Source organism: Oncorhynchus gorbuscha, linkage group LG07 (assembly GCF_021184085.1).
Source record: "Oncorhynchus gorbuscha isolate QuinsamMale2020 ecotype Even-year linkage group LG07, OgorEven_v1.0, whole genome shotgun sequence".
NCBI classification, from domain to species: Eukaryota; Metazoa; Chordata; class Actinopteri; order Salmoniformes; family Salmonidae; genus Oncorhynchus; species Oncorhynchus gorbuscha.
Window position 1 is genome coordinate 49,375,476 of NC_060179.1, and position 27,724 is coordinate 49,403,199.

Below are 27,724 nucleotides of genomic sequence, written 5' to 3' on the forward strand. Positions count from 1 at the left end.
CACACACACAAACACAGAAACAAAACCTGGCTACACAACTTGAAATGCCAATCTTGCAGCAATAAAGATTTATATAACCAAAGACACAGTGTGCACCTAACCCGGCACTCAAATGACAGGACACTGTACAATCAATCATTTATTTGATGTCCCACATCCATTCCCCGGGTAACCTGGCAACAAGTGAGGTGGTATCCAGGGAGATAGGCCAACAAGTGTGTGTGCTTTACACCCCAATGATGTATTTGGCATAGACCTCAAGAGCATTGTAGACCTTTTAGCATTATAGACATTGTCTTGGAATTTTTGGAATGCACTTCATTGTTTTGGTTTCTTAAGAATAGGCTCAGAAGAAGAATCACTTCTAGTTGTGACCCAAATTCTTACATTTTTGGGGGGTTAAGTTTAAAAGTCATTCCCTGGAGCTTTAACCGTGGCGCCCTTGGCAACCCAGAATATGATCAGGCTTTTCCTAGAAATGAGAGATACAAGTGCGGTATGTTTCGATTAAAAATGTCCCATACTCATTACGGTGTCATTCCATGCATGTATCATTTACAATAAGCTGGGAGGGTAGGAAAGTTTGTGGGCAAAAAGCGTAGGCCTTGGGAAAACCTTCAACTTCAACATGAGAATAGACGACACAAAACCAAAGTACAACCCTGACTGGTTTTCGCATTTTTTTTAATAGGCATTCCTGTTCTGCACTTTTGAATCGGTTACATACATCCAAACAGTCATTCTGCTTAGAAAATGTGAGCTCCAACTATCTCTAACAGCTTACAGTTGTGGCCAAAATATTTGAGAATGACACAAATATTAATTTCCACAAATTTTGCTGCTTCAGTGTCTTTAGATATTTTTGTCTAATGTTACTATGGAATACTGAAGTATAATTACAAGCATTTCATAAGTGTCAAAGGCTTTTATTGACAATTACATGAAGTTGATGCAAAGAGTCAATATTTGCAGTGTTGAGCATTCATTTTCAAGACCTCTGCAATCCGCCCAGGCATGCTGTCAATTACCTTCTGGGCCACATCCAGATTGATGGCAGCCCATTCTTGCATAATCAATGCTTGGAGTTTGTCAGAATTTGTGGTTTTTTGAGGATTGACCACAAGTTCTCAATGGGATTAGGGTCCGGGGAGTTTCCTGGCCATGGACCCAAAATATCAATGTTTTGTTCCCCGAGCCACTTAGTTATCACTTTTGCCTTATGGCAAAGTGCTCCGTCATGCTGGAAAAGGACTAATGTAGCGCTCACCTTATCTTCTCCGGACAAGCTTTTTCCAGATGCCCCAAACAATCAAAAAGGAGATTCATCAGAGAAAATTACTTTACCCCAGTCCTCAGCCATCCAATCACTGTACTTAGTCTGTCCCTGATGTTTTTCCTGGAGAGAAGTGGCTTCTTTGCTGCCCTTCTTGACACCAGGCTATCCTCCAAAAGTCTTCGCCTCACTGTGCATGCAGATGCACTCACACCTGCCTGCTGCCATTCCTGACCAAGCTCTGTACTGGTGGTGCCCCGATCCCGCAGCTGAATCAACTTTAGGAGACGGTCCTGGCGCTTGCTGGATTTTCTTGGGCGCCCTGAAGCCTTCTTCACAACAATTGAACCGCTCTCCTTGAAGTTCTTGATGATCCGATAAATGGTTGATTTAGGTGCAATCTTACTGGCAGCAATATCCTTGCCTGTGAAGACTTTTTTGTGCAAAGCAATGATGACGGCACGTATTTCCTTGCAATTATCCATGATTGACACACCTGTGTTAACGACAGAATCACTGACATGATGTCAGATGGTCCTTTTGTGGCAGGGCTGAAATGCAGTGGAAGTGTTTTTGGGGGATTCAGTTCATTTGCATGGCAAAGAGGGAATTTGCAATTAATTGCAATTCATCTGATCACTCTTCATTATATTCTGGAGGATATGCAAATTGCCATCATACAAACTGAGGCAGCAGACTTTGTGAAAATTAATACTTGTGTCATTCTCAAAACTTTTGGCCACGACTATAGAGTGGGAGCAGCTGAAACTCTTAGCAAACTGTCGATTGACTGAGATTTACAGCCCTCAAGGTGATAGACCGACATATGTTTCCAGCTAGTCGATTAAACTCAACTGACGTTATAGAGGTGAGACGGGAGCGGCTTGCCTTGTTTTGTGGTTAAACACTAAAATTATGTAAGAGTTCAGGTTAAATGTTACAGTCAAGCACTTCCTGCTCCCCATCTCTGCTATGCAAATCTTCCATAAATTGGGTTGACCAGGGGGTGGGTGGTAGTGAATAGATGGGTCGTTTAAAGCGATTGCAGATATTTTAACAGCAGAGAATGAGATGGAGTTTGACATTTCAGAGGTGAGAGTGGGTGTTCCCCCGCAATGGAGTTTTTTACTTGATTCCCTCAGGCCAGTCGACCTGAGGGCAGGGTCACTATAATACACAGAAAACACCTCTCTCCACACCTCGAGTAAGAGAGTGGGTGAGACCAGCACCCATCTACCAATAGGTGCCCTTCTTTACGAGGCATTGCAAAAAAAAACTGGTCTTTGTGGTTTCATCTGTGTTTGAAATTCACTGCTCCATTGAGGGATTTTACAGATAATTGTATGTGAGGGGTACAGAGATGAGGTAGTCATTCAAAAACCTTAATTATGCAAAATGCAGAAATCATGCCGCCATTTCCTGGATGCTAAAATTAGAATTATTCGCTTAATTTCAGTTTATGTGACAAAATAAGCAAGAATAGTGTAGAGAATCATTCTACCATCACTGTGAAATATCTTTTCCATAACCAAAAATATTTTATTTTCAGCCGTTTGAAGCTAGTGTACAAAACTGAAAGTAAAAAACTAAACTTAAGGGAAACACAGAAAAAGCACATAGAAAAGATACCGCTTCTTAGACTTGTTTTCAATGAGAATGACAGATCTATAACATCCATTTCTATTTGAGTTTGGACAGGTCGCCCAAACATTTACATATTGCAGCTTTAAACACTATTATTGCACACAGTTGGGAGTCCATGCAACTTATTATGTGACTTGTTAAGCACATTTTTACTCAACTTATTTAGGCTTGCCATAACAAAAGGGATTAAATACTTAGACTCAGGCCGTCCCCTTTTCATGTTTAATTAATTTGTAACAATAAAAAAATTAAAAACATGAATCCACATCATGGGGTATTGTGTGTAGGCCAGTGACAAAAAAGCTATATTTAATCCATTTTAAATTCAAGCTGAAACACAACATAATTTGGAAAAAGTCAAGGGGTGTGAATACTTTCTGTAGGCACTGTATTATCTGTCCTCTTCTTGTTCACTGTTCTCTCCTCCCACTCAGCCACACTGTTACCTGATTGTCACACCACAAGATCACTAGCTCCTCTTCCTGGAATAATTCTGGGAAGGGATTTGCATTAAACTCTGAGGACCCATTAAAGGATCACGATAACAATGCAAATATCAGATATCTGATATCACACCATACATGCAATTTCTTCACCCATCTACAATGATCAATTCAGGGAATGTCCTATACAGGCTAGGCAGTGTGAAGTGAGCTAGGCTAGAAATGAATTCTCCTCTGCTCAGACCTACTTGTGAAACATTTTTGGTTACACACAAGAGACTTGCCAAGAGCTTTCACCACAAGGAAAATACAATTATTTGCGAAGCTTACAGGCAAAATAAAAAGCCACAAGGAACGACAACATTTACCACATAGAGAAGATAAGTTGCTATAAACAAACTTTATAGGCCCACACTCGTATGCTTAATGCCTTTATGGACCTTTTTAGGCTATATTTTGTTTATGGCATGGCATCTCACTCATTCACATGAATTATGGTGCAGACACCAGAAAGAGCAATGCATTTCTGCAACCTCATTACTGAGAAGGTTGGATTACCGCTGAGCAAGGAGGGAATAACCAAGCATTATCTGTATATAGGTTAGGACTAGAGGTCGACGATTATTCGGAATGGACGATTAATTAGGGCCGATTTCAAGTTTTCATAACAATCGGAAATCGGTCATTTAGAATGCCGATTTTGCCCAAATTTTAAAAAATAAAAATAAATGTACACCTTTATTTAATCTTTATTTAACTAGGCAAGTCAGTTAAGAACACATTCTTATCTTCAATGACGGCCTAGGAACGGTGGGTTAACTGCCTTGTTCAGGGGCAGAAAGACAGATTTTTACCTTGTCAGTTCAGGGATTCAATCTTGCAACCTTACGGTTAACTAGTCCAATGCTCTCACCACCTGCCTCAAGAGGAGCCCTTCTGTTACGCGAATGCAGTAAGAAGCCAAGGTAAGTTGCTGGCTAGCATTAAACTTAATCAATCATAACTACACATGGTTGACTATATTACTAGTTTATCTAGCGTGTCCTGCATTGCATCTAATCGATGCAGTGCGCAATCGCGAAAAAGGACTGTCGTTGCTCCAACGTGTACCTAACCATAAATATCAATGCCTTTCTTAAAATCAATACACAGAAATATATATTTTTAAACCTGCATATTTAGCTAAAAGAAATCCAGGTTAGCAGGCAATATTAACCAGTTTGTCACGACTTCCGCCGAAGTTGGCTCCCCTGCCTGTTGGGGCGGTGCTCGGCGGTCGTCGTCACCGTCTTACTACCGCTACCGATCCCTTTTTCGCTTGTCTGTTGGTTTTGTCTTATTAGTTTCACCTGTGTGTATTTTGGTTTAATTAGCTTCCCTATATGTAGTAGTTTGACCAGCCCTTGTTTTGTGCGGGATTGTCTTTTGTTACGTGTGTACATATTAGTTCGTAGTGCATTTTATTTTCTATACTGGACACCCTGTGGTTTTGGGTTGTCTGGTATAGTGTCCTGCGCCCTGTATTGTATTGGGCTTATCAGTTTGGTGTGCAATAGTAAAGCACTTAACTCCGTTACTCTCTCTCTCTGCGTCTGATTCCTGCACACCCACCTAGTCCCGCATGACACAGGTGAAATTGTGTCACTTCTCTTGCGTTCATTGCATGCAGAGTCAGGGTATATGCAACAGTTTGGGCCGCCTTGCTCATTGTGTACTAATTTGCAAGAATTTTACGTAATTATGACATAACATTGAAGGTTGTGCAATGTAACAGGAATATTTAGACTGATGGATGCCACCCGTTAGATAAAATACGGAACAGTTTCGTATTTCACTGAAAGAATAAATGTTTTGTTTTCAAGATGATAGTTTCCAGATTCAACCATATTAATGACCTAAGGCTTGTATTTCTGTGTGTTATTATGTTATAATTAAGTCTATGAATTGATAGAGCAGTCTGACTGAGGGATGGTGGGCACCAGCAGGCTCATAAGCATTCATTCAAAAAGCACTTTTGTGCAGCAGCTCTGCTGTTTATGAATTCAAGCCTATCAACTCCCGAGATTAGGCTGGTGTAACGATGTGATGTGAAATGGCTAGCTAGTTAGCGGGGTGCGCGCTAATAGCGTTTCAAAGGTCACTTGCTCTGAGATTGGAGTAGTTGTTCCCCTTGCTCTGCATGGGTAACGCTGCTTCGAGGGTGGCTGTTGTCGATGTGCATCCTGTTTCCATTGATCACCCTTGAGATGTTTCTACAACATTATTGGAGTCCACCTTTGGTAAATTCAATTGATTGGACATGATTTGGAAAGGCACACACCTGTCTATATAAGGTCCCACAGTTGACAATGAATGTCAGAGCAAAAACCAAGCGATGAGGTCGAAGGAATTGTCAGTAGAGCACCGAGATAGAACTGTGTAAAGGCACAGATCTGGTGATGGGTACCAAAACATGTCTGCAGCATTGAAGGTCCCCAAGAACAGTGGCCTCCATCATTCTTAAAATGGAAGAAGTTTGGAACCACCAAGACCTTTCCTAGAGGTCAAACTGAGCAATCGGGAGAGAAGTGCCTTGGTCAGGGAGGTGACCAAGAACCCAATGGTCACTCTGGCAGAGCTTCAGAGTTCCTCTGTGGAGATGGAGAACCTTGCAGAAGGACAACCATCTCTGCAGCACTCCACCAATCAGGCCTTTATGGTAGAGTGGCCAGACGGAAGCCACTCCTTAGTAAAAGGCACATGGCAGCCCGCTTTGCCAAAAGGCACAGAAATGACAAGATTCAAGACAAGAAAGGACAAGAAACAAGATTCTCTGGTCTGATCGAACCAAGATTGAACTCTTTGGCCTGAATGCGAAGCGTCACATCTGGAGAAAACATGGCACCATCTCCACGGTGAAGCATGGTGGTGGCAGCATCATGTCTTTCAGCGGCAGGGACTGGGAGACTCGTCAGCATCAAGGGAAAGATGAACGGAGCAAAGTACAGAGAGATCCTTGAAAAAAACCTGCTCCAGAGCACTCAGGACCTCAGACTGGGGTGAAGGTTCACCTTCCAACAGGACAATGACCTGCACACAGCCAAGACGACACAGGAGTGGCTTCGGGACAAGTCTCTGAATGTCCATTAGTGGCCCAGCCAGAGCCTAGACGTGAGGTCATCACTGATGTTAGGCGATTAGGCCTGGCTCACAGTCAGCGTTCCAATTCATCCCAAAGGTGTTCGATGGGGTTGAGGTCAGGGCTCTGTGCAGCGTGAAATGGTGCTGAAATAGTTGATCACAAGCAGATAGGCTATTGCTTCTATCTTCAATGTGCTTTAAATGCCACAATGTCACAAATAACTGAACACACACACTTCTTAAAACTCTGAGAAGGGTAATAGGAGGTGATCTGCATTGCATATTAAACGTATTGCTATATTCCATGCCTTACTGTGTGTTACGATCCTCTCTCTCTCTCTCGCACACGCTGTCTTGATCTCTGAATGCTCGGCTATGAAAAGCCAACGGAATTTACTCCTAAAATGCTGACAGGTTGAACACTCTATAACCACAGTTTATATTATTTTACCATGCTGGTCATCTATGAATGTTTGAAAAGCTTGAAAAATCATCTAACCTTTATGGCCATGTACTCTTATAATCTCCAACCAGTTCAGATTTAAGTATAACTTTTGTATGACTGACGCCTTTAGTGAGATGCTTTAATATTTATCATTTCTGCCCTCTGAATTCATATTCATGATATAAATAGGCCCATGTGCACCTTGATATTGGGAGTGTGTAACGGCGTTCTTCGTTTGTCGAAAGAGAGTCGGACCGAAATGCAGCGTGGTGGTTACTCATGTCTTTAATGAAAGAATAGCGATACATGAAATAACTTAATAAATACAAAAACAACAAACGGAACGTGAAACCTAATTACAGCCTATCTGGTGAACACTTACCAGAGACAGGAACAATCACCCACGAAATACAAAGTGAAACCCAGGCTACCTAAATACGGTTCCCAATCAGAGACAACGAGAATCACCTGACTCTGATTGAGAACCGCCTCAGGCAGCCAACCTATGCTACACCCCTACTCAGCCGCAATCCCAATGCCTACAAAACCCCCAATACGAAACACAACATTAAACCCATGTCACACCCTGGCCTGACCAAATATATAACGAAAACACAAAACACTATGACCAAGGCGTGACAGGGTGCGCCATGCAGCCGTACCTAACGGGGAAAGGGGGAGATGGAGCAGGTCGGTCGCAACCCAGGCGACCTGAAGATTCTAACTCTGGCGAGAGCCGAAGCCTCATCTCCCAGCCCAAAACCCTGCGCCGAGGGAGGGAGAAGAGGAGGGCGTGGGCCCCCTTACCCTACCCAGTCCTAAGAGTCATAGTTACTCCCACAGTTTACCCGTGCTTCATTGGTCTGTTTTGCTTGATGGCCCGTTTTACTATTGTCCTGGGCTATAGATCGGGTCAATCCTTCATCAGATGAACCGAAACATGTCGGCTAAAGCAATTTAATTAATTAATGCATTTGAAAATGTTTAATACTGTGATAGTGAAGAGCAAAATTCCTCTCAAGAGAAATAACATTACAGTTACTCCAACTGGTAGGTTAACCACACAATTGTACAAAATGGTAAGAGAACTGGTGAAGAAAGTTAACCTTCTACATACACATTTCTTTACTGGAATCATTAAATGAAAATACTGGCAGATCCATAAAACTTAGAAGAGTCTAAATTAATTTCTAAGGGGCTTTTATACAATTACAACACAGGGTTAATAAAAATAACTTTTAAAATGTATATGTTTATTAAGTAGTCTTGCTTGTCTCAGAGCAGTGCGAAACAATGCTGAAATAGTTGACTATTTACTCCTAACTCTAAAAAGAAAAGGTTTCAGGCGTATCCTTCAGGGGGTTATTCAAATTGAAACTGTGGGGGAACCCTTATAAGTTCTTCGAAGAACGTTTATTAGAACGTTTATTAGAAGAACTCTTTATAATGGTTCCTCAAACAAACTTTTGTGGTTCATTTTTTTATTACTAATAATGGAGAGGGACCAACCCCTCTCCATTATAAAAAAATATTTTAATAACAATACTGATTTAATTAATTGTTTACTGAGTGGCACCACAAACGTGAATTCATATTTACAAAACAATTTACCAAACAAAACACATTACAAAATTGCTGCATTTCTGCAGACATGTCAGACCATAATAAAAAATATTTACTTTGTACAGTACTTTCATTACAATTTCCAGCGAGACTACTCAAACCATCGACTCACAGATAGATGGTTGAAGATGATGGGCAATCGGCAAATACAGTCTGGAAACTGCTGGCATCAGAGCACAACATCGCTGTAATCACAGTCAGAAGACAGTTTAAGAAACTTAAGGGGACTTATGAAAAGGCTCTGTAAGACATTATATAGAAGTATATATTTATTTACCCTTTATTTCACTAGGCAAGCCAGTTAAAAACAAATTCTTATCTACAATGACGGCCTACCCCGGCAAAACCAGATGACACTGGGCCAATTGTCACGGCCGGATATGATACAGCCTGGATTTGAACCAGGAATTGTAGTGATCCCTCATGCACTGACTTAGACCGCTGCGCCACTCAGGACCAATACAGCTCTGGAAAAAATTAAGAGACCACTGCAAAATGTTCAGTTTCTCTGGTTTTACTACTTACATATGTGTTTGGGTAAAATGAAACATTTCTCCCAAATACAACTGGTCATTTTTTTTAATACAGAAAATGACAACTGGTCAAAATAACAAAAAAGAGGCAGTGTTGTCAGACCTAGAATAATGCAAATAAAATAAGTTCATATTCATTTTTAAACAACGCAATACTAATGTTTTAACTTAGGAAGAGTTCAGAAATCAATATTTGGTGGAATAACCCAATCACAGCTTTCATGCGTCTTGGCATGCTCTACACCAGTCTTTTCACATTGATGTTGGGTGACTTTATGCCACTCCTGGCTCAAAAATTCTAGCAGCACGGCCTGTAACCATCCATCTTCCTCTTGATCACATTCCAGAGGTTTTCAATGGGGTTCAGGTCTGGAGATTAGGCTGGCCAACAGCAGTGGAGGGCATTTGTATGTTTTTCTTGACATGGCAACATTTCCTAAGTAAAACCACATAATTGAAGTGATAGGCCTGGGTGTAACGTAAGATGCCTGGGAGAGATTGGAGAATTGGGTGAAGGTCACAGGTGGGGCAGGACAGAGCAAACATTTCACGAGATTATCCAGTACAATGGGATGAGGTATGTTGCCTAATGATACATTTGGTCATATTTGTGGCTTGCTTTGTTGAATAAGAAGGCTGAAGGTACTAGGCCAGCCCTGTCAGAATTTATTTCAGCCCATGTTTTCATTCAGATTTATCACTACGTTCATGCCAAATCCCAACTCTTGAACACTGACCATCCTCACATAATTCACATCAAAACCAAGCTAGAGCATGAAAATATTATCAAGCCTTGTCTGGTCATGTTTCAATAGTGTATTAACAAACCCTTTGTAACCTAGTTTACTTTTATTGCTGATAAAATAAATCAAAGCTGGAGGTTTGCCTTTAGGGTTTGAATTATAAAATAGCTTGTGTTGCTCAGCAAAGCCCAAGTGTTCAGGATTATGGTTCTATCGCATTTTGGGGTAACGTAAACCACCAGTGAGCTCCCCCATCATGGAAAAGAAAAGCATCCGAACAAATAAGAGTGTATGCCTATTCTATGTGATAATATGTTGCCTGACATGTATAATCTAGGCTCCTTTTACTCTGAAACTGGTTGTGATAATTAGCATTAGCAAAGGCCTACCAGTTAGCTTGCCTGCCCAGCCTTTCGTACAAAATAGCTTACAAATGAAACCCTTTGAGGAAACACTGATAGAGTGATGGATTTCAGTTTATGTAATTAACTAAGCTTTTAAAGGAATCTCTCTAAAGTAAAGTGGAGAATCAATAGTAAATCATTTAGAATGATCATGATCTATAGGTTGACAAGCATACAGAACCCTTTCATATTGCCAATTAACCATAACCTTATACTCAATACTCCACCGACTGGGACCAGAATAACAAAAACAACACACAGACTAAAATCTAAAAGGAGGTGTGTCTCACCTGGTCAGCCCCATAGGCAGCAGCAAACTCCATAAACTCCTCAATGCGTACAAATCCATCCCCATCCTGGTCCAGAGCATCAAACACGACCTTCAGAGGTGATGGGTCTTCCTCTCTCTGATTCACTATGGGAACCACAGGCATGGAGTCAGAGCCCACCATCTTAGAGAGTGACAGATTCTCCACTGCTTGTTCACTTGTCCATCCAGACTCAGAAGACGAACCATTCATCTCCAGCACCAGGCCATCAAAACTATCTGTGGTTCTGGCAAATAGGTCCAAGTCTGCCAACCTTACCTCATCGCTCTGTTCAGTTTGTAAAGCAGGAATACCATCACCCTGTATAGCCTCGGGTAGTTTCAAGTCCCAAGTTTCCTCATCACGTAGCGCATCTGAGGTATTGCACTGATCCAGAGCCATTTCCTCCTCTCCCTCGTGTTTAGTAACATCAAAGATAATTTTGTCTTCCATCAAATCCTGGGAGCCATTTTTATCTGAGCTACAGCCACTTGGCAGGTGACCCAGGATCGAAGCATCTCTGTCAGAGAGTACCTTTGGCAACAGGGGTTCAATCAATGGTGAGGAGTTCAGGAGGGCCGTGTCCCCCTCACCTCTGTGGTCTGAGAGAGTCAGGATTGTAGAAGCCAACGTGTGTTCCTGCTCTGAATCCTCTGCAGTTGAATCTGATGGAGCACCTGTGCAGGTAGGTGAGTCGAGATGAGTAGGGTAGAGGCTGGGGCCACAGTCGGGAACTTCCAGATCCAGCAAAGATCCCACCTGAACCTCTGGAGAAAGGCTAGGGCGGTCAAAAGGGATGGTGTTGTGTGAGAGGCTGCTCTCAAGTAAACCTTCTGAGGCAATGTTACTGACTGTGGGCCGATTAGTCACAGCTCCTAGGAATAAACCTTTGTCCCCATTTTCAGGTGGCACAGTCTCCCCACCTTGCAAGGGAGGTTTGCCTCTGTCCTGATCCAGAGATGGAAATAAAAGCTTCTCACAGACACCTTGTGGGTTTACCTCATCTGAAGGAGCAGGGCCAGAGGGAAAAGGGGAGTGTTCAGATAAGAGGTGAACTATCAACAAAGAGGACGCCTCAGTGTTAGTATCTGGAGTCCTACCTGAAACCTTCACAGTGGAAGGATGTTCACTGAGGGTTATCAGCTCCCTGTGACAGGTAACAGGGTCTCTGTCACCCAGAGGTGGATGTTGTTCGTCGCGGGCTGAGATGTCCCTGAACAAATTAGCCATTTTGGAGAATAACAGCCCAGGTAGTGGGCTGTCACTGACGTTGTTTTGTTCCTCAATTTTGTCTTTGAGACAAACCTCTGCTGGTTTACCCAGGGGGACATCTTGGGAATGATTAGATTGACATCCCTCCCAGGGCAAGATCTGGTCTCCACCAGAGTAAGTGGAGGTCCTGAAAAGGCTATCTAAATTTAAGGCGTTCTCCTGAAAAAGCTCTTCCAGGGTTAGAGAAACACCCTGGTTGACTTTCTGGAAATCCAAACCTGTCTGATCACTTTCTCTCTGAGGCAGCATGGCTCCTTTGTCTGAATCCATGAGGAGGAATCCGTGGGAGGGTATGCATTCTGAATCCCACTCTGAATATCTCAGAGGGTTAGACATCAGAGTATGTTCCATTTGAGTAGATAGCTAATTCCCCAGTAAACTAGAAAATTATAATTTATTTCAAAGCAAACATCCAATTCTTCCTCAATTTCAATATTGTTATTCTACACATGGTAGACAACATCCTTGACGAGATCCATGGTCAGATGTTGCATGGTGGTAAATAAAACACCTGCCTTCACTGTCTCGTTTTGAATTTATGACATTTTAGCACTGTGTAAACACCTTAGTGCTTAAAACCAGTGTACTTCCCATATTTATTGATTTGTCTACTTGCCCTAGTTGTTACCTAAATGATCCACGACTCATTTACCCCGTCTAAGCATGCACTTTTTAAATGTTGTCAACTAGACATTTGCATTTTCAGATTTATTTATAATTAATTCCATAGAATTATGATCTTTGATTTGTACTTTGGAATTCAACAAATACATTGGTGACATGTGACTTGTCAAAATAGCGATAAAACTAAATAGAAATGTTCTAAGAACCAACATATCAATGAGGCAACAACAGGCTAACGTCATAAAAGGTCGCTATGACTCACAAAAAAACGTGAAGCGATATCACACACAAAAAGATGAGTTCCTGTAATAGTAAGTGACTTGATCAATTTATCGTGTTATCTAAAACACTCATTCATTGCATTGGGACTAACGCGAGGGAACCTTCTTGCTTACACAACTGACTGCCTAACACATCAGTTAAATTAGTTATAAAATGAGTTTCATGTTATAAACTGGATGCAATAAATACCACGAATGCGTTAAAGTTATTTTAATTAGTTAACATGTGCTAACAAGGTCCAAAAAATTATCCACAATTTGGTTGCAAAGTGTGACCATTGTAACAGGCTAGCCAGCTAGCTTTTAGCCAATGCGATTTACGTTGTACTTGACAGTGCGTGCCAGTGGATGAAAATACGCCAACCTTGGAGTGAGTAAATAAATAGCTTTCTAGCTAACTTGGCTAGTTAACAACGCTTGACTCTTTTTACATAAGGCATGCCCAATTGAAATAGTTGGGCTTGCTTACTGACTGACATGTTTAATAACATTGACTTAACGCTTCCAAACATCCCCACTCTAATATCTTGAAGGACGCTTTAATTAGCGAGCAAACGTTAACTAGCTAACAAGCCAAATGGTCAATCTCTGATTCTGAAACTAAATTGGACTGGCTATGAGGACATTTTGTCAAATGTAATCTTCCCAGTAAAGTTGGTTTATTCGTTTTGTCAATCATTCTAATTTACATCTGCGTTTGGTGTTTTTCTCCATACGTTTCGAATCCAAGATAGCTAATTTAACGTTATTCCAAGAATCATCCACCTGTGTCAGGAACATATTCAGTCTGTTTGCTTAAAATTTCTTCTGCTATTCCCGGCCTCTCGAAATGTATTTACCATCCCAACGCACTCCAAAGACATGATGACCGTCAGAAGATGCTCCGAGATGTGTCAGACATACAAAATATGTTGCCAATATTTAGCTACAACAGAGGCCGTTCACAATTTCATCAGCAGCAAATGCCCCTGCCACCCCCCTCAGCCGCATACAGCAGTGACGTTTCACGCACGCGCATAGAACGAACCGCAGTTTCCAAAATAGGACGCACAAATACAGTACATGACCAAAAGTATGTGGACACCTGCTGGTCGGACATCTCATTCCAAAATCATGGGCAATTAATATTGAGTTGGTCCCCTTTTGTTGCTATAACAGTTTCCACTCTTCTGGGAAGGCTTTCCACTAGATGTAGAAACAATGCTGTGGGGACTTGCTCCCATTCAGCCACACGATAATTAGTGAGGTTGGGCACTGATGTTGGGCGATAAGGCCTGGCTCGCAGTCAGCTTTCCAATTCATCCCAAAGGTGTTCGATGGGGTTGAGCTCAGGGCTCTGTGCAGGCCAGTCAAGTTCTTCCACACAGATCTCAACAAACCATTTCTGTATGGACCTCACTTTGTGCATTGGGGCATTGTAGTACTGAAACAGGAAAGGGCTTCCCAAACTGTTTCAACAACGTTGGAAGCACAGAATCGTCTAGAATGTCATTGTATGTTGTGAAAAAATTAGAATTATTCCAGTCTGTTTTCTCTGCAGTTGGACTAATCGACTGATGTCAGTGGGGAAGCCCAGTTGATTGCGTGTGTGCAATACAGAGACATTTCGGAAATTTATGAGCACATTCTGTTCTGCTAAAAGCTCTCCGGGAGAACTACAGGTGAGGATATGTTTCACTTTGGTGACTTTTTTTTCAGAGCACAATCAGGATTGCCCACATATAGAAGGTAAATCCCACAGTCATTGGCCAGCAAGATAATGAGACCTGAGTTACATTATGTTTTGAATGACGCAGTGAAAGTGATTCACTTTATCATGTCCAGGCCTCTGAATCACCAGATATTTTGAAGGCTCTGTGATAACAGCACTAGCAGCTACTGCTTCACACCGAGGTCCATTGTCTAATCAGATGGAAAAACGCGACAAAGGATTTTTGAGTTGCGTGCTGAAGTGATTTTCTGTCTGAGCACTCACACCCCCTTGTGGAAGTGTTCGAGAACACCGACTGGGTATCCTACCTTGCTGATGTGTTCAGCATACTGAACAATGTGTTGAATCTAACTCTGCAAGGTAAAGACACACATTCTACAAGTATGACAAAGTGAGCGGATTCATGAAGAAGATCTAATGTTGGGAGAGGAAATGTGAAGTTGTTTCCAGCAACTTGACACCTACCTTTTTACAGGTGATGTTGACAGGGCTCCTATGGTGCAAATAGTAAGCTCACATTTAGCCAAACTCAACAGTGAGCTCAACTCCTTATTCCCTGACATTGAAAAGAAGTCTGCCCAACTCAACTGGGTGCGTAAACATTTTTTTAATCAAATGTACACCTAATTTAGGAATCACGCTGGTCGCACACGCATGACGGGGGTACTTCAGGCAGGTATACAGTACCCAAAAAGTGTTGGGAACCACTGATCTGCACAGTTGTAGCCAAACCAAAGGCACCAATTTTAGCTGCATTACACTTTGGCGCCCCCCTCAGGTGGATCTGTGTGAATGCATATTTAACGAAAGAAAAGGTGCTACACCAAAGTCTGTATCATCTCTGGCTATACTATTGGTGCTACTGTTTCTTTCACTTTTTATCTTGAGCAATGAGGACATACTGTAGAAATTTGGTGTTTGCTTGGAGAAGTAATTTTCTACTGTATGAATATTCAAACTCCGTACATAACTTTCAGGGACTGCAAACGCAGATTAAGAGATTGGGAAAAGGTTGTGATATTCAATATGCAGGCACAGTTTTTAAGTGTCATTATTAAAAGGTTTATTAGGAAAGTTCTGGACATTGTATGTGTAAATTGTAAGTGCTTTACAATTCAATTTTAACAACTAGACTACATGATGGAACAACTACAGAGTTCATCAACATATTGATTCTTAATCCAAAGTAGTTGAATAATTAGAATCTAAAACTGGTGTGGATTAACGCAAATTGACCCAACACTTAGAACATGATTTGGACCTTACCCATATCCGGTTTCAACATGTGGATGTGAAGTCTTAGGTCAATATTTTCTTGCTAATATTTGAGTGTTTACCTCCTATTTTCCTTGACAGTATCCACAAAAAACTTCACAACGTCCTCCTCTCTTAGATCTACATCTCCACCTCCTCTTCTGTCCGACACACCTGTGATGGGGGGAGGGGCCGTGTCAAGAGTTTAGCAGATTGAGAGGAAGCTATTCCGAGCAGCATGGATATGTCATTGGCCGAAGTGAGCCAACTCCCACCGTCCTCCACCATGATGTGGCCCGTCAACAAGAGGAGGCGCGGCTGTTCAGGAACAGCTCACTGTGGGCCAGCTCCATCTTGTTGCCGACCCGCTGCGGAGGGATGGATGAGAAGGCATCCATGCTCTCTGCTCTGTTGCGACCTGAGGACAAGAGAGATGGGGGTGAGAAACAGAATTTGGGGCAAAGAGAAATGAGACTGAGGACTTCATTTATTTTACCTCTCCTCAGGCTCTGTTCTTGATAACTTTGACCTCACTAGCATATAAATAACACAGAATTACCCAGACCTACTTAATCAAGTGTATACTAAAACCTACTTAACTAAAAGTTAGAGAAGAGTGGCAAGATTAATCACAAAAAAAGTATGTGTGGCCATGTGTGATTTTGGCATACGACTTAATAAATTAAACGTGTGTATCAAATCCCAGCTACGCAGCCACAGATCCTTACCCAGCCTACAGAAGCCCTCTGCCCGAAATAGGACCTGGTGCCAGTGTGTTAACCCTTACCCCACTTGGTCCCCACTCAACGGCCAGGTGCTTGGTCATGGCATCTGGGAGAGAGAGATGTGGACAGGAAAAGGGGAGTGGGGTGAAGAAAGAGAGGGAAAGTAATCAGTGTGCTTCCTAGGTTATGTCTGAGAAAATGTGATGAAACTAAAAGACTATGTGAACCCTTTGGAAATACCTGGATTTCTGCATAAATTGGTCATAAAATGTGATCTGATCTTTATCTAGGTCACAACAATAGAGAAACACAGTATGCTTAAACTAATAACACACAAACAATTCTACATTTTCATGTCTTTATTGAACACACCGTGTAAACATTCACAGTGTAGGGTGGGAAAAGTATGTGAACCCTTGGATTTAATAACTGGCAGAAATAACCTCAGCCAAATGTTTTCTGTAGTTGCGGAGCAGACCTGCACAACGGTCTGGAGGAATTTTAGACCATTCCTATTTGCAACACTGTTTCAGTTCAGTAATATTCTTGGGATGTCTGGTGTGAACTGCTCTCTTGAGGTCATGCCACAACATCTCAATTGGGTTGAGGTCAGGACTCTGAATGGGCCTATTTTCTTCTGTTGAAGCCATTCTGTTGTTGATTTATTTCTGTGTTTTGGGTCGTTGTCCGGGTGCATCATTCAACTTCTGTTGAGCTTCAATTGATTGAAAAATCTCAGTGCATACTGAGTGTGCTGTACCTTGAATCACGTCTCATAGACCACCTTGCAGCTGTTAAACATTCCCATGATGTAAATCTCCAGGACTGTCTTGAAGCCATTGAAGGAGGACGTTTCCTACAGCATCTATAAAATTGAGTGCTAGACACTTACTTACATATTTCAAACAACCAACGTTAACACTTTTCTATTAGAAATATGGTATTAAAATGAACATGTAAATTCAGATCAAGAAAGACAACTAAATGTGTGGTGCGTGTGTGTGCATGTATGTCTGTGCACACGTGTGTGTTCTACATACTATTAAGGAGAACATCCATCCTTCCCAGTGCTTCAGCATCTCGTCCACTGCAGCGGAGATGGTCTGCGGCTGTCGCACGTCAATGGTCAGAGTGATGGTTGCTGATAATGGACCTCTGTACGCCAATGTAGATATTCCATTAGAAATCAGCCATTTCCAGCTACAATAGTCATTTACAACATTAACAATGTCTACAATGTTTTTTATTTAATGTTTTACTATCCCTCAAATATGCATATTGCATAAGATACCTTAGATAAATGAGGTTGTTCCCTCCAGAATCCCTTCCCTAGGTGTAAACTTGATTATGTTCGCCCGAGATAGAGCTCAACTGAGGTTCAGTTTAAAATGGTAGGATTTTGCTCTAGTCTAGGAAAGGTAGATGTAGCCTTCCAGCAGACCAGCATAAGGGTCCAAAATGTTCTTTATAATTTATTACTCTGACCTTTCAGCACACTGGTCATGTGATTGTAATAACATTAATTTATGATTACTAGGACTATGCCTAATTCACATACTCTAGGTTCTACATGCTTTTTCAGCTGGAACGTGAAAGGAATTAATGTAGCCGAGTGTATGCTGGTCTTAAGTCCGGACATTGTTTTTCTCCAAGAGACCCATCTCCGGTCCAGCCACCATGATAAACTAAAGAGAGGATGAGTAGAGCAATCCCACTGCTAAACAGTACTCCTTTTTTTCTCCAGTCCACCACTCATACTCTAGGGTTGACTTTTTCCTCCTGGACAATAGAATTCTTCCTTTTGTAAGTAACTAATAGCTAATATCACAGCATCATTATCTCAGACCATAGCCCTGTCCAGCTAGATATCTGCTTTCCGGACAGTAGTACTGTGTCAACGCGCGTGGTGACTTGACCCTCTAATACTATCCTGCAGTGCCTTCAAAAAATACATATCAACTCACATTGATGTCTTTTTTCAGATCAACTGCACCCCTGGCACTCTACTGTGTGGGAGTCGTTAAAAGCATATCTAAGGGGACAAATTATTTAATACACAGCGTATGACAATAAACAGCACACCAAATGCTTATCAGAGCTATCGCAACTCATTCCAGATGTGGACAACAGATATGCCTCTTTTCCAACTCCTGAACTCTACAAACAGAGACTGCTACACCAATCGGAATTTGACTATCTTTCCACCAAACAAATGGGGCAGCTTCTGTTTAAGTCAAGGCAAGAATTCTATGAACACAGAAAGCTGGCAAGTTATCTCACCAGCTTCGACAATCCGCTGCTAGCAGCACCATACCTGAAATCTGTGTTGCAGCTGATTTAACCAATCCCAAAGAAATCAATTTAATCAATTATATTCTGCTCTTTACTCATCAGAGGCGCTTCCTGACACATCTCGTATGCATGCATTTCTAGACAATTTGGACATCCCCTGCCTCAATTCAGATGAACAAACCCACATGGATGCCTCAATAAGTGATGATGAAGCTACATTGGCAGAGGTTGTCATGTCTCTTGATGCTGAAAAGGCATTTGACGGGGTTGAGTGGGAATATCTATTTACAGCACTAGAGAGCTTTGGGTTTGGCCCGTCATTCCTTTCCTGCATTAAGACTGTGTACTCGTCCCTAGTGGCTTCTGTTCGCACCAACAATGTTACCTCCCTCTTCACGGGGGGGGGGGGGCCACGCAGGGTTTCTGTGTATCCCCTTTCCTATTTGATATGGCTATTGAGCCTCTTACTGTCACCCTGTGGGCTGAGGAGAGGATTAAGGGGAAACATAACTCACAAGGTGTCCTTGTATACAGACAATTTTATTTGATACATCTCTAACCCTGTGGAGTCTATACCCTATCTCTTGTCCATGCTACAAGGTTTTAGGACATTCTCTGGTTATACGTTAAACCTAACCAAAAGTGTGCTCCTCCCCGTTAATTAGTTAGCAGAAGGAATTGGGTATGCCAATTTCCCATTTAAGGTGGAGCATCAGTTCTTTACTTATTTCGAGATAAAGGTTACACGCTCATTTAAGGCTCTGTTTAAACAACTTCAAAACACTGGTGGTTGTCTCTTCCCATTTCATTAACAGGTCACATTCATTCTGTTAAGATGACTATACTACCTAGGTTTTTATACTTATTCCAAATTATTCCCATTTTTTTTGCCAAAATTGATGTTCAAACAACTGGACAGCTACATTTCCAACTTCATTTGGAATAAGTCAAATCCACGAATGAGAAATGTATATCTATAGAGACGCCTTCCCAATTTTTTACACTACTACTGGTCAGCAAATATATATCTAAATGTGTTTATTGGGTTTCTACATTTGAAAACAAGGATGGCCCAACTTGGGCCATCATAGTTACTGTCAAGCCTTCCAACTTCTCCGGACTCACTCCTGTTCACCCCAATGCCCATGTACCTTGGCACCCATGTGTTGAACCCCATTGTTAAGAACTCCCCATTTACCATCGAATCATCTCTTCCCAACGTCACAGATTGACACGGCATTCCAGTTCTGGCATAGGAACGGTCTGAATAATATTTTCTGACCTATTTGTTAATAACACATTCGTCTCATTCGATACTCTGAGAGTTGACTATAATATTCCCAATAGCCACTTTCTTTAGATACCTGCAAACTTTGCCAAAAAAACATTTCCCTTCATTTCCACTGAAAGCCTACTAAGTGTCCAGTCGAGAGATGCGTAGATCTTAGCCCTTATCAGTAGGGCACAATCTCCAGACTATACAACATAATACAGAACATTAATCTGCCTTCCTTTGCCAATACAAAATCTGCATGGGAGCAAGACATAGGTGGCGAGCTACCCGATGATATGGCAACAAGCTATTGAGCGTATCCACACGTCATCATTTTGCATACGGCATGGGCTTATTCAGTTTAATGTTTTGTATCATCTCCATTACTCAAATGACAGATTGGCAAAAATATACCCACATTTTGACCCCAGGTGTTTGAGATGCCACCAGTGTCCAGTGGCTGTGAGACACGTGTTTTGGTCACTTCAATCTTTGAGTGGCCTCTCACTTATGTGTAATACAACTGTTAGCCCCAACCCTGTCACTGCCATTTTTGGAATACTTCCCCTAGACCAGAATGCTACCATGCATCAGTGCTAGCTCTCTGCTAGCCTCCATGCCTTGTTCTCTTTCGCTGGAAGTCTGCAAAGCCGCCCTCCTTTATGCAGTGGATTAAGGAGGTGATGTCATCTCTGCCTCTGCAGAATGTTAGGTACACTGTGCGTGGGTCCCGTCAAAAGTTGGACTTAACCTGGTCCCAATGCCTTGTATACTGTTGTTTAGGGCAGCTCTCATTGTTTTATTTACTGCGGAGCCCCTAGTCCTGCTCAACATGCCTCAAATAGCCCCCTTGTCCCACCCCACCACACATGCAGAGACCACAACTAGCTTAACTGGCTCCTCCAGAGATTGAACCTCTCTAATAGTCACTCAATGCCTAGGTTTACCCCCACTGTACTCACACCCTACCATACCCTTGTCTGTACACTATGCCATGAGTCTATCCTACCACACCCGTAAATCTGCTCCATACAAAAGCACTAGACAACGAGTTCTCAACTTTTAGCCGTACCCTCATCCTACTCCTCTGTTTCTCTGGTGATGTAGAGCTTAACCCAGGCCCTGTGTGTCCCCAGGCGCTCTCATTTGATGACTTCTGTAACCGTAAAAGCCTTGGGTTCATGCATGTTAACATCAGAAGCCTCCTCACTAAGTTTGCTTTATTCACTGCTTTAGCACACTCCCTCAACCCTGATGTCCTAGCTGTGTCTGAATCATGGCTTAGGAAGGCCTCAATTACAACATTTTCCATCAAAACAGAACTGCTAAAGGTGGCGGAATTGCAATCTACTGTAGAGATTAGTATGACAGAACACTCCAGGTCTATGCCCAAACAGTTTGAGCTTCTAATTTTAAACATCCATCTCTCCAGAAATAAGTCACTCACTGTTGCCCGCTTGTTATAGACCTCCACTTAGTTCCCAGCTGTGCCCTGGACACCATATGTGAATTGATTGCCCCCCCTCTATTGTCAGTGTTCGTATTGCTAGGTGACCTAAATTGGGATATGCTTAACAGCCCGGTCATCCTACAATCTAAGATAGATGCCCTCAATCTCACAAAGAACCTACCAATCTCATCAAAGTACCTACCAGGTACAACCCCAAATCCGTAAACATGGGCACCCTCATAGATGTCATCCTGACCAACTTGCCCTCTAAATACACCTGATGTTTTCAATCAGGATCTCGGCAATCACTGTCCTCATTGCCTGCGTCGGTTATGGGTCCAGGGTTAAACGACCACCCCTCATCACTGTCAAACGCTCCCTAAAACACTTCTGCGAGCAGGCCTTTCTAATCAACCTGGCCGGGGTATCCTGGAAGGATATTGACCTCATCGCGTCCGTAGCCGATGCTTGGTTGTTCTTTAAAAAGTGCTTTCCTCACCATCTTAAATAAGAATGTGTAACGACGTTCGTCTGTTGAAGAACGAGAGTCGGACCGAAATGCAGCCTGTAGGTTACTCATGACTTTAATGAAAGATATGACGGTACATGAAATAACTGAAATATGAAAACAACAAACGGAACAGCCTATCTGGTGACTACAACACAGAGACAGGTACAAACACCCACGAAATACAAAGCGAACTCAGGCTGCCTAAATACGGTTCCCAATCAGAGACAACGATAAGCACCTGACTCTAATTGAGAATCACCTCAGGCAGCCAAGCCTATACCACACCCCTAATCAGCCGCGATCCCAAATAATACAAACCCCAATACGAAACACAACATATAAACCCATGTCACACCCTGGCCTACCCAAACATATAACAAAAACACAAAATACAATGACCAAGGCGTGACAGAATGGCCCTTTCAAAAAATGTTGAATTAAGAACAGATATAGCCCTTGATTCACTCCAGACTTGACTGCCCTTGACCAGCACAAAGGCGTACTGCACTAGCATCGAATAGTCCCCGCAATATGCAACTTTTCAGGGATGTCAGGAAACAATACAGTTAGGAAAGCAAAGGCTAGCTTTTTCAAACAGATTTGAATCTTGCAGCACTAACTCCACAAAGTGTTGGGACACTGTAAAGTCCATGGAGAATAAGAGCACCTCCTCTCAGCTGCCCACTGCACTGAGACTAGGAAACACTGTCACCACTGATAAATCCACGATAACCGAGAATTTATATAAGCATTTTTCTACGGCTGGCCATGCTTTCCAACTGGCTACCCCAACCCCGGCCAACAGCACTGTACCCCCCCACAGCAACTCGCCCAAGCCTTCCCATTTCAGCAACTGCGGGGGGGGGGGGGGACACCTATATCCATCCTGCCCTGCCTTTCTAAAGTCTTTGAAGGCCAAGTGAACAAACAGGTCACCAACCATTTAGAATCCCACCATAACTTCTCCGCTATGCAATCAGGTTTCTGAGCTGCTCAAGCTCCTAAATCATATCATAACCGACATTGATAAAAGACAGTACTGTGCAGCCGTCTTCATCGACCTGGCCAAGGTTTTTGACTCTGTCAATCACCGTATTCTTATCGGCAGACTCAACAGCCTTGGTTTCTCTAATGACTGCCTCGCCTGGTTCACTAACTACTTCTCAGATAGAGTTCAGTGTGTCAAATCGGAGGGCCTGTTGTCCGGACCTCTGGCAGAGTCTCTATGTGATGCCACACGGTTCAATTCTCGGGCCAACTCTTTTCTCTGTATACATCAATGATGTCGCTTTTGCTGCGGGTGATTCTTTGATCCACCTCTACGCAGACAACACTATTCTGTATACATCTGGCCCTTCTTTGGACACTGTGTTAACAAACCTCCAAACGAGCTTCAACGCCATACAACACTCCTTCCATGGCCTCCAACTGCTCTTAAATGCTAGTGTCATGTCTTTGGCTATGACGGATTAAATGATATAACGTGCTATTCTATAAAATAATTTTCCCGTAATTAATTTTACCTGATTGAGCTAATCGTGTAAATGTAATTAACTAGAGAGTCGGGCACCACAAAATAATATTTATAGAGCTGTTATATTCTGAATAAACTCCTAAAGACCTAGTAATATTTTACATCAATAGCAGTCAATATTAATTGTCATCTTAATTCAGTCTCATCTGAAAGTTGAAAATTGGTTATCTGCACGAACCCTGGCTAACAAGTTGAACCAGCAATACAAAATTGGGTTTAATCATTTATTTACTAAGGTTTTACTGCTAACCTACAAAGCATTACATGGGCTTGCTCCTACCTATCTCTCTGATTTGGTCCTGCCGTACATACCTACACGTACGCTACGGTCACAAGACGCAGGCCTCCTAATTGTCCCTAGAATTTCTAAGCAAACAGCTGGAGGCAGGGCTTTCTCCTATAGAGCTCCATCTTTATGGAACGGTCTGCCTACCCATGTGAGAGACGCAAACCCAGTCTCAACCTTTAAGTCTTTACTGAAGACTCATCTCTTCAGTGGGTCATATGATTGAGTGTAGTCTGGCCCAGGAGTGGGAAGGTGAACGGAAAGGCTCTGGAGCAACGAACCGCCCTTGCTGTCTCTGCCTGGCCAGTTCCCCTCTTTCCACTGGGATTCTCTGCCTCTAACCCTATTACAGGGGCTGAGTCACTGCTCTCTCATGCCGTCCCTGCAGGGGGTGCGTCACCTGAGTGGGTTGATTCACTGTTGTGGTCATCCTGTCTGGGTTGGCGCCCCCCCCTTGGGTTGTGCCGTGGCGGAGATCTTTGTGGGCTATACTCAGCCTTGTCTCAGGATGGTAAGTTGGTGGTTGAAGATATCCCACTAGTGGTGTGCGGGCTGTGCTTTGGCAAAGTGGGTGGGGTTATATCCTTCCTGTTTGGCCCTGTCCGGGGGTGTCCATCGAATGGGGCCACAGTGTCTCCTGTCCCCTCCTGTCTCAGCCTCCAGTATTTATGCTGCAGTAGTTTGTGTCGGGGGGCTAGGTTTCTTCCTAGGTTTTGGCCTTTCTAGGGAGTTTTTCCTAGCCACCGTGCTTCTACACCTGCATTGCTTGCTGTTTGGGGTTTTAGGCTGGGTTTCTGTACAGCACTTTGAGATATCAAGGGCTATATAAATAAAATTTGATTGATTGATTGAGGTAATTGAGGTAATATGTACGTGTAGGTAGAGGTAAAGTGACTATGCATGGATAATAAACGAGTAGCAGCAGTGAGAGTAGCGGCAGTGTAAAAATGGGTGGGTGAGGGGGGACAATGCAAATAGTCCGGGTAGCATCTTGATTTGCTGTTCAGGATTCTTATGGTTTGTGGGTAGAAGCTGTTAAGTCGCCTACAGTGCCAGTCACAAGTTTGGACACACCTACTCATTCCAGGTTTTCCTTTATTATTTACTATTTTCTGTAGAATAATAGTGAAGACATCAAATGAGAAATAACTCGATATGGAATCAGTGGTGAAAAGTACTTAAGTTCAAATAATTTAAGTCGTTTTTGGGGGAATCTGTACATTACTATTTATATTTTTGACTACTTTTACTTCACTACATTCCTAAAGAAAATGATGTATGTTTTACTCCATCAATTTTCCCTGACACCCAAAAGTTCTAGTTACATTTTGAATGCTTAACAGTACAGGAAAGATGTCCAATTCACACACTTATCAAGATAATGTCCCTGGTCATTCCTAATGCCTCTGATCTGGCGTACTCACTGAACATAAATGCTTCCTTTCTAAATGATGTCTGAGTGTTGGAGTGTGCCCATGGCTGTTACAAAAAGTCATAAAAAGACAGTCTGGTTTGCCAAATATGAGGAATTTGATGTGTAGCATTTACAGTGCCTTGCGAAAGTATTCGGCCCCCTTGAACTTTGCGACCTTTTGCCACATTTCAGGCTTCAAACATAAAGATATAAAACTTTTTTTTTTTGTGAAGAATCAACAACAAGTGGGACACAATCATGAAGTGGAACGACATTTATTGGATATTTCAAACTTTAACAAATCAAAAACTGAAAAATTGGGTGTGCAAAATTATTCAGCTATGTAAAAATTTTCCGTTTTTGATTTGTAATCAAAGAAAGAGAGATTATTGGATATGGCCCTATCTTTCTGACTACTAGTTTAATAGCATATACATAAAGACCATTGTTCTTTGTACTGTGGTCTTGCTTGTCAATACTGTACTGTGGTCATGCTTGTTATATATTTATATATATATCCAATGTATTATTTGTTTTATAGTACATGATAATGACTAAGAATATATATCCCAAGACACAAGGTCATCCGAATTACTGTAACATATATATATGTTACAGATATTAGACAAGACTGCCTTCTGCTGGAAAACGGAACAAATACAGTTATTAAACTAGGAAACTCAGGATGACAGATGTTCAATACATGTTGATGCATAAATAATATGTCATTTACAGTTGTTTACAATCACTCGGACCCATTTCTCAATACTTAGGTCATTTTTTCAAAACTCTTCACACAGTGAGCAAAACTAACTTTCAGCTTGGCACAGCAGTTAATGTCACGTTCAAAATGCCCTAAAACTACCAAAACACTACATACATGTCTCATGTGGAAGGACCACCAGAGGGCAGGCTGGGCTCACGGATAGTAGCCCAACAAGGCATGGGAGACAATGTAACCAGAGGCAATTAAGTACAGCTGACGGTACTAATGACATACTCTCCTTCCCCTATAAGAGAGAGAATGGAACCAGCAGAGAGAGGAGGGGAAAACTATCTCTGGAAGATGGCCACCGAGAGAGAGGAGCTATCCAGGAAGAACCACTAAGACGGTGACAATCCCGTGACTTTTTGTTGTAGTTTAAAGATAATCCTATTGTGTTCCTGTTTCATCTCGAGAAGAAGATGTACGTTTTTCCTTGGAAGATTTTCATTGATTATGTTGGAGTGTTTGTGTTGACCAAATGCCCTCAATAGAGAACTGTGTTCAATCATGAAAACCTACTCCTGGGGGCCTCCCGGGTGGCGCAGTGGTTAAGGGCGCTGTACTGCAGCGCCAGCTGTGTCATCAGAGTCCCTGGGTTCGCGCCCAGGCTCTGTCATAACCGGCCATGACCGGGAGGTAAGTGGGGCGACGCACAATTGGCCTAGCGTCGTCTGGGTTAGGGAGTGCTTGGTTGGTAGGGATGTCCTTGTCTCATCGCGCACCAGCGAGTCCTGTGGTGGGCCGGGTGCAGTGCGCGCTAACCAAGGTTGCCAGGTGCACGGTGTACCCTCCGACACATTGGTGTGGCTGACTTCCGGGTTGGATGTGCGCTGTGTTAAGAAGCAGTACGGCTGGTTGGGTTGTGTATTGGAGGACGCATGACTTTCAACCTTCGTCTCTCCCGAGCCCGTACGGGAGTTGTAGCGATGAGACAAGATAGTAGCTACTACAACAATTGGATACCACGAAAATAAAAACAAAAAAACCTACTCCTGACTCGTTTATTCCACCTTCCCGCTTTAGAGTGACGCCCAATCGTCCGCTCACACTCATGTGATTCCAAAATACAATAATTTGTATATACACCATCTACAGATACAGTAGCAATGCTAGTAAACCCTGTCATATGCATTTGGCCACAGGTTCTCATCCACGTCACATGTTATGTCATCTTGGGCAATACATCTAGGAAATAATATTTTTTTCATGCCTGGCAATCTTCTGCAGATATGTCCAGGCATCCAGCCTTCATTGCGTCCAGGAGGGACAATTTATCATCATCCTGGTTGATCATCATCCTGGTGGTCATAAACCTTCCACCTCCATAAGGAAAATAATTCCTCTATGGGGTTGAGAAACAGAGAGTAAGGAAGGAGGAAAAATGACATCATCCTGGGATGGGCTGCAAACCACTCTGTGACTGCAGGAATGGTGAAACGCCACATTACAAACGTTTTCGCTTCACTGCGAACCTCTTCTCACCTGGCACAACCCTTCCATAGAGGTCATCCAGGAATGAAATGAGACGCTCGGTGTTGTATGTCCCAATTAGAGGTTTGTGTAACAGCCATCCATCAGAGGATATTGCTGCACACATTGTGATATTGGAACCCCTCTGGCCCAGGACATCCACTGAGGCTCTTTTCCCAATCACATTCCTTCCTCGCCACCGTGTTTTGGCCAAGTTGAAACCAGCCTCATCCACAAAGATGAATACGTGGGGTGTTTGCCTGGCTTCAATCTCCATGACTCTCTAAAATAAATCCACAAGACAACATAAGAGTTAGGATACTAC

At 42.5% G+C, this 27,724-nt stretch overlaps 1 protein-coding gene and 1 long non-coding RNA gene across 3 annotated transcripts in view; one reads left to right on the forward strand and one right to left on the reverse strand.

Annotated features, from left to right (window-relative positions):
• Positions 1 to 13,673, reverse strand: part of LOC124039240 (rab11 family-interacting protein 3-like) — a 68,044-nt gene extending 54,371 nt beyond the window's left edge. For both annotated transcript variants that reach the window (XM_046355151.1, XM_046355150.1), the window contains exon 1: positions 10,519 to 13,673. In XM_046355151.1, coding sequence (XP_046211107.1) covers positions 10,519 to 12,159 — 1,641 coding nt within the window. In that variant the 5' untranslated portion in view covers positions 12,160 to 13,673. The remainder of the gene's footprint in view (positions 1 to 10,518) is intronic.
• LOC124039242 lies at positions 12,707 to 16,590 on the forward strand. Its single transcript, XR_006839533.1, has 4 exons — positions 12,707 to 12,743; positions 14,254 to 14,374; positions 15,818 to 16,117; positions 16,385 to 16,590. It is a non-coding gene; the product is annotated as an uncharacterized LOC124039242 (long non-coding RNA).
• The last annotated feature ends 11,134 nt before the right edge of the window (positions 16,591 to 27,724 follow it).